Below are 16,130 nucleotides of genomic sequence, written 5' to 3' on the forward strand. Positions count from 1 at the left end.
TTTGAAATAAATGTAAATCTATATTTTTATAGTCTCCAAGATTGTGCTCTTTTTAAATATTACGAGGAAGGTGATTTCAAAGAGAGTCCAATTTTGAAAATTTTGAAATTTGAAAAAATCCTCGAATGACAAAACAGTAGAAAGTGGAATGACCACTCGCGTGATTTTTCGACCTTATTTATTAATAAAATAATAGATAATTGAAAGAGATAATTTAATTTAAACAAATGTGTAATAAATGTCCTCGGAAATTAATTCAACTTTATTTATTTACTAGCAGGCATTATAGGTCAGGTTTCGGTGAACTTTGCTTCAACAATATACATATATATCTACTCCGCTTTTTGTCTCTTTTTTTAATAAAACACACTGGGCGTTGTTACATATTTATTTCTTATATCACGCAGTGTCTAAGATGTGAAGCACACACTCAAAAAGGAGTTCTCGACATACATCCACACTAACTTTGTTTTAAATATTATAAAACATTATTATTCTGATGACGTAAAATAAGTTCAAACATATTTGAATTCCTTAAGATATTCATTACACCATTGTATGAGTTTAATTTCCTATTTCCTAACATAAATATTAAAATAAAAATCGGCCTTCTTGGGAACAACCACGAGGTGAAATAAAGGAAAAAAAATTAGTTCATGACTTGGGTTATTAATTATGACGTGTAACTGATCATAAAGATTTTAAAGAAATGCATTTAAATCATACATATTTTTGTTTTTTGTTTTTGTTTATAATTCTACGTATTGCTTAAACTTCTATACTATGACTAAGTTGGGAATGCATCATCCTAGAAGTGTGGAACGCATACGAAAGCATGGAAATATGTAATTAAGATCCCTTTGTCATATATTTATGTTATATTCGTATATTTCAATTTCTTTGAATCCTTTGCAAGTTGATTATTGTATGTACAATGTACATGCATATATTGGTCTTTCTTCTCCAAAAAATTAAGGGTTACTAAATTGAGCCTCTGATCCTTGGGATTGCATTAAGAATGCAGTTTATTTTATTACCCCATCTATTACTTCTTATTGTATAATATAAAAATATTAGGAATGCTCTAATGAAAGTGAGAGAAAGAATTTGATAAATGACTTCTTCCCTGCTGCATAATCTGTACAATCCATGTGTTACTTTGATGTCTCTAAATTATTACGGATCAAATTTGATCTACATATAGTTCATTAATGGATCCGAATATACCAATTACCAAGTATCACATTACATCTTTATATTTATATACATAGTCCAGAGCTGAGATTTGCGACCTGACTAAGACTCAAAGCTAAAGGATTCAAACTTAAATAAGAATATTACAAGTACATTGAGAGAAGAGCGAGTTTTAGTGGAGACTGGGGCAAAAATAAATGTCTTTTTTATTTGATTTTCTTTAAACTGAAATCTTTTTTTATAAAGTGCATTTATTTTTCCAGAAAATATGCAAGGGCCTTTTTCTATGGGGTATACAGAGTGGGGACACAAAACTTGCAGTATAATGAATATATTACAATCATGATTTTTATGGTATCAGAGAAAACCAACTCCAAACCAATTTGTGATATGTTTAAATAATATATTTACCTATATTTTATATTAAAAAACACAGCCTCGATACACTGACAAACAGATTGGCAGCTCTTGGTTATGAAGGGACTGCCCATGGCGTACCACGCTATCGCGATGACAACTCAGAAGGAATCTTAATTTAGACGAGAAGTATGGAAGATAGGTTTTTCCAAAACACCCCAAAGTCCAGAGGGTTGATGGACTTCTTGATGCTTTAAGCAGTCTGGATGGAGATGTAAACTATCTCTGTAGTCTTCCCGGCACTGACACCGGCGTGGAGGAGATCGTACACGTGTTGCATTTTTTGCTGTTACTTCGATGTTTTTGTACTTAGAGACATGGGATAAAAACAAAACGTGTTTATTTTTCTTTGAGCTGTCGCTTGGTTGCATAATGAAACCTCGTAATTCTTACTAAAGGATATTGAAATTAAGAAAGTTTTGGTTCCCTAGTGCATATATATATTATGGATTTGCGTGTTTTTTTTTAGAAAAGGTCTATTTCTATAGTCTATTTTTAATTTTTAAATTATTATTTTCTAGTCATCATATATAGTTACATTTTTGTAAACTATCCATTGTAAGGGCTAACATTTTTAAATTATTATTATTTAAGGTTTTTTTTTTTTAAATGACTACATTAGAATAATATTGAGGGTGACTGAATTAGAAATTGGAAACTATATTATGGAGAGCTCTATTTAAGTCCACTTTTATTAAGTTCAAGTCAAGTCCTAGGATTGAGTACTAAAGCTTTTAAAACATTAAAACATTTTGTTTAAAATTCTAAAAAGCATTTCCCAAAGATCTTGGAAATTATTGTTTTTATAGAGTTCAATCCAAATCCTCCCATTCTTTTGGGCACTTTCACTTTTTCTATATTGTATTTTAGAAAAAGTACTCTTCCTATAGTTTGCAACCTCTTAAGCAATATTAGACATCCCCTTCCAATCTCCAGGCAAGTAATATATAAGTTTTGAATTCACATAAAAGTTCCACCAGCATACTCCTTTTACAAAACTCAAGTTCGTTGTTTTTAACTAATTTTGCCCCTTCTTCAATTTTCTTTATTTTATACATCATGTACATTGTGTCGGTACCCCACTTTTTCCATGTTATTCCCAAATGTTTAATTGAGTTAACAACATTACATCCGGGTATAGATTTACAAGTTATATCCTTCTGTCCCATACTTAGGATAATTGTTTTTTTCTTTATTAATTCCCAAACCAGACGACTTCTCTTTGAAGCGATCGTACATCCTTATGCAAAACTTAACTTTTTTCTTAAGTTCTTCCTCATTTGGAACCTCTATAAAAATGTAGTAGTCGTCAGCATAAAATTCACATGAGATTTTTTTATCCCCATGTCCTATTCCAAGAAAATCACGAGTATAGAAAGATATGCTATTTCAGCTGTTTCATCACAGAAAACCTTGAAGAATGCAGCCGTAATTCCACTAATCCCTGGGTACTTGCCCTCTTTCAGTTTTTTCTGAATATAAACATTAAAATCACAACAGCTAAAAACACTATTGTTCCTTTCCTGTTTGCTTTGCTGATAAACTTTTTCGGCATCATCAAAATCAATTTTTATAGGTGGGGTGTTATAGTAGTTTATTCTTCTTTTTTCAATTCTAGACACAGTCTTTTCCAAAAAGTGTGAATCTCTGCGTATTTTCTTCGAATACTCCAGATATTTTTTAAATAAACATTTTTTATGTGCGTATTTTTTTTCCCATTAACAGTTGTCATTATTATTTAATTCCTGAGTAGTGAACATCCTTTCCTAAATAGATTCAATTATATTCAAAACCAGATTGAAAATTTGTGTGTAACCCTGAGGATTTGTTGCGGACTTATAATTGTAAATCCTTGTTGAACTAAAAACAAAATTGGGAATCAACATCAGAGTCATGCTTGCCAATGTCCTTCTTTATTTCCTTCTCCCCCCTGTTCCCTTATCACAGCTGATTGTAGCTGATCTAATGAAACTTTATTAACATTATTCTTCTTTTTTCCAAAACATTCTTCAAATTGTCAGAGTTAACATGATGATTTTCGGTTTCTTTTTTTTTAGCATGCCCATTCTACACTGGTTATGATATAACATTGTATTTCCATTAACCTTGCGTGTGACTGTGCTCATGAAAACCGGAGAGTAACACTGCGGATACCTTGGGGAGTTATAATTTATATTATTACAGTTAATACATTTAAAAAATTAAAAAATACTGTATACATAAACACTAGAATGGTCAAACGCATTAATTTTCTAGAATGAGTGGAATTAGATTGACACTTAAATTGAATTTATTTTGTATAGGTTTTTTAGTGTATTGAGACATTTAATGGACGTAATCTATTTTTGTTAATATCTTATACTAAGAATCAATTATTATGAATTAATAAGTACATATAATTACTTGATTTCTCTGTAAATTATTATTGCAATCGTGAATGTCAAAACTAATGCTTATGGAATATTGAAAGTGGTTAGAGTAAAGCTTAGTTTTGCTTACACTTTCAAAAGTATTTTTAGGTAAGTCAGATTCTTTTTATTGGATATTTTATACATTGTGTATACAAGTCGATCCCCCCCGGTTCAGTCTTAAATTATTTGTTTTCGACAATTTGGATCGATATTTTTTTACAACACCCGATTTCAGACAGTATACCGAAGTTTAATTGTTTTTAAATACTTGACTGATTTTTTCAGTCTCAATCTATGGAACAATTTTCTTCCTTCTCCCAGTAATTTATGACCTGTACAAATATGATTTACGGAAAATATTTAGCTTTATATGGCGTCATTTTATGTACCAATGGTCAAATTTTTGAAACACAGCTTAAGTCATCAAAAATTCATTTATAGAATTTGTCTAGAGCGAATAAATAAAAAAACGGATCCAGAAAGAAAAAATTTCTTTGGAACTAACCTATATTTTTCTGAGGGGTGGATCTGGGTCGAACTTCTTTAAAAGGATGGAATTAGTTCTGCGCGCTAAAAATCATTTCGGTCTCAGACCTGGTTAGGATTTTCAGATCGAAACCCAACAATAATAGGCGTCATTATTTTGTTGGATTCGTGGATTACTCGAGCTTGAAAAAAGCTTCACTTTACTAGAGCCGAAAATTTTCTGAAAATCACTGGAACTCGCCTGAAATTTGTACTTTTTGGAAAAATCAATATTACTTGAATTTGAAATAATGAACCAATTTTGTTAGGGATTTTACTCAAAAGGATAATAAATACTATTATTTTTTATTTACATATTTCTGTAAAGATACATATATTTAGTGTTGGATTCGAGTCAAAATTTCCTTTTTAATATTATGTTGAGTCAAGTTTGTGTTAGGACAATTTATCAATTTTCCTAGTCTGAGTTTTGGGGAATTTCAGTAAATTATGTAATGTGGTTTATACGGCCTTTTTAATACTTCTAATCTTACTTTAATAAGTAATATATGTTATTTTATCTTTTTGATAATTATATTCAAAATTTGTAGGATCATTTAAGATACTCAATAAATATGGATATTGTTGCAAACTTTAATTTGATATCGGAGACTTACAGGCTGTGAGCTCTATTTAGCAGCAAACATGATAAAAAAAAGAAGATTACCTCCTAAACTAGTCATCCGATATTAATAAAAACTAATATTAATACAAAATTATTATTATTCAATAATAATAAACGCCTTTCTCGTCAAAAATAGCCTCGACTCGACCTCAGAAACGGGAGAAGGTCTTGAAGATAGACTCCTTTAGTATGATTTTAGTAGTATCCCTCCCGGATCCTGGACCTCAGCTCGGATTTTGAGTTGTAGGAGTATATTTTGGTGTGTCACTCAACTGCACCCAACATAAAAAAGTTGGAGGGAATCCAAATTTAGATAAGAGGTACGGCAGACATTCTTCCGCACCTCACCACCCTAAATTGCAAAGTGTAGGGGGTTGAGATGAGGGCTGGAGAATGGCAACATGGAGGTAGGGCAGAAGACAGCCATATTATTCAAACATATTTTTTTTGGTTTTTGTTTGAGTCCGTTCCTATTCTTAATGGACTTCTTGATATTATAAGCAGTCTGGATGGAGATGTCAACTATCTCTGTAGACTTCTCGGCATTGATATCCACGAAATCGCACAAGCGTTGCATTTTTGTTGTTACTTCGATAATTTTACATTTAGAAACATGGGATAAAAACAAAACGTGTTTATTTTTCTTTGAACTGTCGCTTGGTTACATAATGAAACCTCGTAATTCTAAATAAAGGACATTGAAATTAAATGCCACTGAAAGTTTTGGTTCCCTAGTGTATATATATATATTATGGATTTGCGTTTTTTTTAGAAAAGGTCTATTTCTATAGTCTATTTTAAATTATTATTTTCTAGTCATCATATATGGTTTCATTTTTGTAAACTATCCCTTGTAGGGGCTAACATTTTTAAATTATTATTATTTAAGGGTTTTTTCTTTAAATGACTACAATAGATATGTATGTATAATATTGAGGGTGAGTGAATCAGAGCTGGGAACTGTAGTATGGAGAGCTCTATTTAAGTCCCCTTTTTCCAAGTTCAAGTCAAGTCCTAGGATTGAGTCCTAAAGCTAGGAGTAGATAAAATAGGAAATACATATAGCTTTTTCTGTGTCTTAGTTGAAAGTAAGTCCTTTTTGAGTGTATATACAAAATACTTGATCTAAGAAATAACAATGCAATCGAGCATGTGCGCCATATTAACAAAAAGGAGAGTATTTGTTAAAAATTGTACGGGGTGGTCCAGATAAATTGAAGAAAATCTTTAAAGGTTGATAACGAACAAACTAGTTGGGGTAGAGTAATAAATTTTGCATTATTTGAGAGCTACATTTTATGATATTCAAATATTTATGTTGGTGTGTCTTTCAACTGCATCACCCACAAAAAAGTCTATGAGGTTGAGGTCCGCTGAGCTTTGAGGGCAAACACTTTGGTACAACAAAGTCAAAAAAAATTACGACAACCAGATCAACATTTGTCTTTCCTGACAGAAGTTGAGCTTTTTGCATTATATATGATTTGAATGCCAAATCATCTCCCACATAAACTTCCTGATTAGCCTTTCAGAACAGTTGAGATGAGCATGATCCCTCTGGCAGTCAGACAACATCTTGTGATCAGCATCCATTACTGTTGATTCATAATCACCTCCAGACTTTTCCAGAAACTTACTGACTCTTCAGAAAAAAGGATATGTCCCGGTTTAAGAAGTTTACAATCTCAACACTGTTTATTAAACCAATTTGCCTTTTCATTTCAAATCAATCCATTTTTCACAATTTAATTGTAAAAGTGAATTTTTTCTACTTGAAGTGCAATTTGCATCAGACTCAAAGGGGTAATAGAATATTTTGAGATTGAAATTGACTAAAAATTTATAGTTGCTCTCCGCATTCAATCTTGAGAAAAATCATTCTAGTTTGTTTTTCTGTTGACAGAACACAGAGAGCAAACAACAACAATATGAAATGCGAAAAATTACACAACTTTTTAAACCTACAGTTTTTTAAATCCCAAAGAGACTACTCCATAATTGAAGTGTTGTTCTAATCAAACATTCATGGACTGAAATCGAAAAAGAACAAAAGTTATTATTCATGATTTAACTCCACTTAATGAATGCATTCGACGAGTATGTATGTATACTGTACAGTGTGTCCCAAAAAATACCCACTTAAAAAGTTATAACTATTGTAAGAACGTTTCGTTTTTATTTTTGTGAGATATGGATTTGACCTCTTTTCAGAATTAGTGTCTTGAATGTTGATGTACATAATTAACTCTAATTATATTTGATTAAGATTTGAGCAATTCCAATGTGTTAGTTAATAAGGAATAGTCCAACAGTTGGAATAACTCATGGCATTGGCTAACTACCAATTAATTTCGAGCTCCTTCACGATTTTGTTGTACAGACGTTTTTGCACTTGAATGAAAGGTTTACAATTATTTATTTCTGCCTGAGAAGGTTTATTTTTTGTTAATGATATATATTTGTCTTCCAGAACACTTCTCGTGGACTTTTTGAATAGTCTAATTTATTTCACTCTTTCTAATATAAATTGTTTTAAATTTTGCTGGAATTGAATCCGTATGATTCAAGTTCCATTTGTAAAAAAAAACCACTTTATTTTATAATTTTTGAAGTTTTATTTTGATCTTAAATAATAAGCTGATCTGAAATAAGAGGTTCCCTTCTCTCCTAAAAAATCAAACTTTTATTTGTACTAAATTGCTTGTTGAAGGAATGATGATAAAATTACAATTTATATATTATTTAAAAAATACATTTTTGCTCTGTTGTTACAAATTACCCTTACAATCTAGATATATTACATTTAATTTTTCATTTGCAACATTACGGACAATTACGGTCGCAAACTGAACAGAGTTTAATATTTTCTAAAACTGTTATAATCATTCTTGGAGGGAAAACCTTTAAATATAAAGAAATCACAAGTGAATGAAAGACAAAGAGTTAAACTGTTGGGGAGTCCTTGTTTGACTAACTAAAATTAGAATTGATGATCGGCATCTGTGTAATTCCAGTCTATGTCCTTGCTAGATACAGATTGGGGTTGGTGTTTGCTTTTTTTCTCTCATGGGTGATTGCAGCTGATTAAATACAACGTCATGAGAGTTAAGCCGATATCCCACATAATATAGGTACTTCAAACCATGTTAGTTTTCAGTTTATTTTTTGTTTAGATACCGGCAGGTAATATTCATTAGAAATGTAATATGCCCTCTAGATCCCGGTCATTTATTGATGTTGTTATTGAGCCTAAAGGAATTTCATTTACTCTGAGCTTATATTGAATTTTAATTTTCTTGTAAGAATTAAAAAAACAAAAAAACAATCCACTTGTACAATGTTATAATACTACATAGTTGCAACTTCTAAATATAGCCATCACAACTTGTACACAACAAGCCTCGTCGAAAGTTTTTAATCAAAATTCAACATGTGAATACATAATATCTCTAATAGACACGTCCCAGCAGAAATACTACATATGGATATATGTATGAATGTACATAATATTGCTATTCATTTGAATAACACAAAAGATATGTATAGCAATTGCACAAAAACACCACGCACCATATTGTTTTATTCCCATCTTCCTTTAGAAATTAGTCGTTACTTGCGATTAAAAGATCTTGTATCCATGTACTTATTTTGAAAGAGGGAATAAATGTTCTTGTAGCCCGAATATAAAAACAATCTCCCTCAAAAATGAAGTTGTTCAAACCTCTGGGTTGGATTGAGAGATTGACCTAAGCTGTAATCAAAAGAGTGTCAAAATCAAGTTCTACCGAACACATTGCAGCCCTCGAATGCATTAAGGATTTCAAAAGAGTACTGTCATAGTTACAAAGAAACAAGCAATGTAAATTTATATTTAATATTTGTAACTTTTATTTTGATAGGTATATATTTGTTAACTTACAGTGGTAAATACAAAAAGACAAAGGAGAATATGTTGTTGATGCATGTATTAAGCGATCTTCAATTTGGTCTAAATTTGTAACAGGGCAAGTTAGGAGTAGGTTAGCTTAGTGCCACTGGATTGAATAGGCTGTAATTTACATAACATTAGTGAACATAGGTATTATAATATATTGTAATAAAATAAACTTTTTATTTATAATTTAAAAAAAAAAAATATAAAAAAAAAAAATTGTTAATCATAAATTTGGTTTGGCAACACACTGAAAGGATTGCTACATAGCAATCTGTTGATTATTTACTGTAACTGACTATTTGATCTAACGAACTTTAGTAATTTGTATCCTGGCATTTTTAAAGTGGTTCACGTGTGAGTGGAAATTTGTTCGATTATCTTCAAAGCAGGCGTAACTGTGGTAGTATCGCCGAACACAATACCCGTTCAGGAGTTACTCTGACGAACTTAAACTTTTTTTTATCAAACCAAGGAGGATACCAGGCATAAAATTTAACTTCTTTTATTGAGAAATAAGTATATTAGGATTCTTTAATTGTTGTTCTGGAATAAATTAGATGAATTATAAATAACATTATTTATCTGAATTTTTAAATTATTTGACAGACAAAAACATGGACTATACACCACCAGCATTTTGTATTCAAATGCGTCCCTCCCCCATGTATCAGTGGAACACACAGGCTCATACTAGTTTGAAGATTACAAAATATGTTGGTAACCCACACTCACTTTTGATGTTTTCTAACATTTGTGCTTCGTGTCTATTTGTAGAGATTCTTCTTTAGAATCTACTAGCTAAGGATTACCCGGCATTGCTCGGGCTAAGGATGGAGAGAGAAATCACAGTGAAAATGATCAAATTAATTGAGAAAATTATTATTTTATTTAATTATTATTATTCATATATTATTACTATTATTTAATTGTGAAAATTGTTATTTTATTTTGGGCCGATAAAAATGAATTACGGCTATAAAAAGGAGAACGTTCTACATTTAATTTTGTATTAGTGATAGAAAAATATTAAAATTACATTTGAATATATATATTACTAGTAAAAGGCTACCTTGCGTTGCTCGGGCTAAGAAGGGAGATGGAAATCACATTGAAAATAGTCAAACTAATTGAGGAAATTTAAAAAATATTCGGAAAATACTTCTATATACTAATAATTATAATATGTATGAATGTTTCGTTGTTGTCTAAAAAGATCCTGATAATTCTAATTCTTATTCTTTTGGTTTCTTCACACTATATCAATCTGGTTAAGTAAGGTAACCTGCAAAGTCTCATCATAGCAACTCTCCTCTCCCCCCCCCCTCCAATACTCTTATTATTGCCTCATGTAATCTGAGTAGTATTATTATGAATATAAAAAAATATAATGTGTTACAAACTTCAAATAACATACCAATATATATGCGTCCATAAAATTATCTAGATGAGAAGTCCATTTTTTATTTACTCCAACAAATTCCCAAATCGAAATTCGCAAAAACATTTTTGGACTAATTTTACAAAAAAAAAAATAGTTCAAAGCATTTATTGAAATTTTAAAAGAAACACAAACCTACCCATATTTTTTGCGTACTTGCAAAAAGCAAAAAAGTTATGAAAAATATTTTTAAAAATAACACTTGATAACTATATTTTTTGCAAATATTGCAAAAATTATGTAATAAAATGTTCTGGAAATTGATAATAATGTGAAAATGTAGTTAAAACAGCATTTTTTTGTATAAAAAGCATCGTCTTTTGGTATTTTTTCTTAAAAAACTGAAAAGTGACGCTTGATGAAAAAATGAAAAAAAAAAGGGGAAAAAATCAAAAAATAATTCAGAAAATGGCAGAAATTTCAGTTAAACTTCAATTTTTATTTAGCAAATTTATATGTAAACGAATCTTCAGAGAAATTTGCACAAATTTTATTCCATTTACTAATACCATTGGAAGTTAATTTTTTTTTTCTGAAATAAACGAAATTGCTATTTTCACCCATTTCTTTTTTAGTCCATAACTTTTTTGTTTTTGAATAAATTTAGAAACTGTATAAATTCGTATAACTTTTTTTGAACTGCCAATCACTGATTGATAAATAACTCAACTACCGATCTAGTCTCCTTGAGCTGCAAAAAACGTTTTTTGGGTTTTGGGTATAGCATAATTTCCCGTTATATAACCTCCCTAAAAATTGACACCCCTGTTGTAGCCTGTCTTTGCTCAAAAGAGGAACCCATGCAAAATTTCTGCCTCCTAGGTTCAATGCTGTGGGAATGTAGGAAGGACATCTAAACACACACACACTATCTCTCTTTTATATAGAGAGAGATTTGTATGTTTTTGGAAAGGGCATTGATTTTTTGTTGTTGTAGGTAGTACTTTACATAGTGATGTGGGGTAGACATATTATTGGTGGGAAGGAATTTTTTTTAGTAAATAAATAAATTTCTATGTGTAACACAGTAGAATATTTTCGTATATATGGTCCTTCAATTTATCATTATTCAAGAAGCTATAAAAAGAAATGAAACACACCAGGAAAAAGAAGATATTTTTTTATTTACCTAACATATACAATATACATATATGGATGCTTAACTTATGTATATACATATAATGGAAGGCATATATGTCTCGTAGTAGTATATAAATATCCTCTGCACTATGTATGTACGTTCCTACCTAAGTATTTAAGTTGTTAAATTTGAGACTTTCAATATTGTATTTACATACTACTATAATATGCATAATTTAGCAATGTTTGAGCATATAAACATATTTGCTCACGAGGGACTCAAACAGTTGATTGATTTTGCTCTTATAGGTAAATACATACACACTAGTGTTGAGATATCATTTTTATTCGGTTTGGTCTTTTTTAAACTTTTTCTAAATCAATTTATAACAAAATTTCAGTGCAGAACGCGATCTTAGACTATAAGACAAAATTTAATCGTTCCATAACGTAGACCAATTGGCTTCCTAGTAATCCATGGACCGATAAACTCCCATATCTGCCTGATTTATGAGAGAGACAATTTAAATTTCAAATGAATTAATGCGATGATTCACACAATTTTGAAACACAATTGACGTCATCTAAAAACATCTATAGTATTTCTCTAGACTGAAATTTTCTTTGATACCTGTCTCGACCGAACTTACTTAACATGATAACGGTCTCAAACTGAATCCCAACACTAACATATAAATTTTATAGTAATATATGTACCAAAAAAATAAATCTTTTTGATATTGGTATGTACATATAATATTTGGCACATAATTGAGTCCTATTTGCCTATTATCCTGCATTCAATATTTTTTTTCATTTAGTTTTTGCAGGGTTGTTGGTTTTCTTCCGTTAAATTAAATACAAAAAATAAAGGCATATGCATGAAAGCATTGCTAAAAATCCTGATTATATCACTTTAATAACATAAAGTAGTATTATATACCTATATGCGAACATTATGATAATTTGAAGAACATTTTTGAGGAGAGCGGCTTGGCTGTCAGGACGTTTATATTAGATCAGATACAATCAGCTGTGACGAGGGAGGAGTGAGAAAAGGAAATAAACAAAGAAAATTGGTAAGAATTACTCTGATGTTGATCCTTAATTCTCTTTTGAGTCCAGCAAGAATTTACATTTATAACTATGCAACAAATCCTCAAAGTCTTGAATGAGAGCACACGAATGTTCAATCAGGTTAGGAATATAATTGAATGTAGTAAAGAAGGAAGTTCACTACTCGGGAGTCAAAAATAATTACAACAGCTGAGGAAGAATAAACTCCTTCTTCAGATTACCAATTCTAAAAAAAATGGTTGAACTATAAAATACTCTCAACTTTTCATTCGTAGCAATGTAGTATGGATGTTGTACATATATTGAGAGAACACTAATTTATAATATCCTTAACCGCGGAACTCTTAAGAAAAGCAAACATAGCATCAGGGTGCACTGATTATTTTGTTATTCTAGATAGAACAGTTGGATTTTAATCATTACTATCGAGTTGAATTAATTTATCATTGAGACGAATTTTAATTTATCAGCGTTGAGTCATCAATTGGCAATCAAACATTACAATTTTTATGGAAGGAAAAAAATAAATATTTTCAGTTCCCAACAAACTATTGTTCATAATTGGAAGTAAGAAGCCGGAATGGTCCTATGATTATTCTTAAATTGGGTAATTAGTAGTCAGATTCTAGTTATAACTATCGAGTTTTTGTTGAATTTGAGTAATTGAGTATTGAGTCAAATCGAGTTCGAGTAAAGGATTTTTTACAAATAAAAAGAAATAAGTTCAACAATTAAGTCATTTTGACTACTTCAATAAGGCCGTCAATTATTAATTGAATAATGAGGGTAGTTTTAGTAAATATTTACTTGTATATTAGAAAAATATTACAAATAATATTTCAGGTGAGTTAGAGTTATTTTCTAGATATTTTTGAGTTTGGTAAAGTCGAGCTTGTATTGAGATTGAATTATACTCTAATCCAACCTTAATAAATTTTAGGAAGCATAAGATATGTAGATTAAACTATATATATATAAAAAAACTGGTCAATTTTTGGAAAAATGGAAAAAGTTATGGAATTACATGATCCGAAAATAATATATTTCAATTTTAAGGTTTATAATTTTTATTTCCAAAATCCATCGTTTTCGGCATTTCATCTTAAAAATTGACGTTTGATGAAAAAAGGGCAGAAAATGACAGATATTTCATTCAAACATCAATTTATTTGTCATATTTTTTTTGCAAATGAATTTTCAATAAAGTTCTACTAACTTTATTTTATCTACGAATCCAATATTAATTGGATTTTTTTTTTTTTTTTTTTTGCATGAAAAAATTCAACCAATTTTTCTAAAGGACACTGATAAGGGAGGGGGAAGCAAATACATCGATACTTGACAACAAAATACTATTGTAAATTTTTGTCTATTGAGGTGATGCTGTGATCTTAAATTTTATCGCATAGTAATTAGTAAATACTGTATTTATTGTTTCATTTATTTTTATATATTAATAACTATTTACCACAAACAAGAATATTTGACGTCAGAAACCCCATAGTAGAGGGGTTGTACACGGTAATAACACATTGGTATGCTCAAATAGGTAAATTCTACTCTGTGTCCAACAAGGATTTAAACTTTTAGGGGTGTCTACAGGGGTTAGGATAGAGGAGCTGCAGTTCCTCTTAAATTAATGAATATTTGCTTTTTTCTAGAAAATTTAATACAGTGCGGTCGAACTAATCGTGTACAAATACATACGTGACTGATATGAACGTTTTATGCATGAACCGTAACGAGTAGAAGGTTGAAATTTTTTTTTCCAATTAATTATATAACTTTTACAATCAAATTTCAAAATGGCTCCCGTTGACTGCAACCATGGGGTTCGCCCCACGTCTGAAGCTGGAACATACCCTGGCCACATACTCTTTCGACATGTTAGCCCACACAACTTCAACTGAGGCCTTTTGAACTTCAACACTTGTGATGAGTGCGGCAAGCCTTTCTCTCCCCATTGCCCTAGATCCTATAGTCCAAAGGCGAACAATCTGAAGAAGAAGGCAGCCACATTGACCAGGGCCAAAAATCGTCTAAATTAACACCACTTTTGAGTTTTAACAGCCTTGCGGGGTGATGCTGAATCTTGTTGCCAAACATAACCTCCCTGAGGATAGGTTAAAGCCAAGGCTTTACGACCTCGTTCATGGCCTTCAAATACTCATCTGTGTTGATTTTGAGACCTTTTGGGAATCAGTACGGACGTATCTCTAGACTGAAGCTAGATATCAATAAAATATATATAAAAAAAAATCAAGTTCGTTACCTATTCTAAAAGTTGAAATTAAGATGACCAAACTTGTTTTTGTAAAATAATAAAAATATGGACTCAAGAACTCGAAACTTGAATTTTCTGACTTAAATGGAGCTGGTGGTCATATCCATTGGCCGAATGAAACAAAAACTGTTGCAATGTTCAGCTAAATTTTTGCTTTCTAACATATTAAAGGAACTACATTTCAGCCAAAGGCATAACTAACACAAAAAGTAGACTGAATTTGGACATAAGTTCAACATTAACAAAGCATTGTGCATGTGCCTCAAGATAATATTCTAAATGCTACTTTTATTTTCAGTTAAAAACATAGAAACGTTATTAATGTTTTAAGTATTTTTCCAAAAAAAATAAAGTTCCTGTGAAAAGCTATGGATTTAAAAAAAAATGATTTTTGTGTATAACTGTGGATTTTTGAAGTCTTTTTCCAAAAAAATTGAAATCTAATTATTGAATTTTTTTTCTAAAAAATTAAATTTTTTGTGAACAGCTGTGGATTTTTGAATTTTTTATTTATTTTTAATGAATAGCTTTGAATTTTTGGATTATTTTCCACCCCCCCCCCCCAACACCACCACTAAAAAGAAAATATAATCCTGCGGACTTTTAACTACAGAGCAAACCATCATCGTTACTCTCCGTCTCTCAAACTCAAACCCACTAGTTATACTTTATATTGTGATGTTTCTTTCTCAATAATTAAATAATAAGGATTTAGACAGCCTTAAAAAAATACAAAAATCCTGATCAAGTTACAACCACAAAAAGTCTTATAAGTGTTTTAGGTCGCATTTTATACAACCCTAGAAATATGTCACTTCTTAAAACCATTTCTTTTGTGTATTTATAATTTTTTTAAATATGATTTAAATTACCAAACCCCGGTTTTTTTTAAGGATGTTTATGATGCGTCATTTTTGTTTTTTCCAGGTTCCGTGAAGCTGCTGAAAAGGAGATTTTGGATCATCTTTTACAACGATCTCACTATGATAAGCGCGAAAAGCCACAAGCATCTGAAGGTGCAATGATCTGTTCATTTATGTACGCCCATGACTTGATCAGTTCTTTTTTCATCCCCATTAGGTATCCTAATTGTCAATGCCAGTGTTATCATTTTGTCTATTGAGGGATCAAAGGATGCAACGCTG

At 30.6% G+C, this 16,130-nt stretch overlaps 1 protein-coding gene across 1 annotated transcript in view; it reads left to right on the forward strand.

Annotated features, from left to right (window-relative positions):
- The window catches only part of LOC121128173 (glutamate-gated chloride channel), a 47,567-nt gene that overhangs the window by 18,180 nt on the left and 13,257 nt on the right, over positions 1–16,130 (forward strand). The window contains exons 3-4 of the mRNA XM_040723739.2: positions 15,913–16,001; positions 16,066–16,130. Coding sequence (XP_040579673.1) covers positions 15,913–16,001; positions 16,066–16,130 — 154 coding nt within the window. The remainder of the gene's footprint in view (positions 1–15,912; positions 16,002–16,065) is intronic.

This window comes from Lepeophtheirus salmonis, chromosome 1, assembly GCF_016086655.4.
Source record: "Lepeophtheirus salmonis chromosome 1, UVic_Lsal_1.4, whole genome shotgun sequence".
Classification (NCBI taxonomy): domain Eukaryota; kingdom Metazoa; phylum Arthropoda; class Copepoda; order Siphonostomatoida; family Caligidae; genus Lepeophtheirus; species Lepeophtheirus salmonis.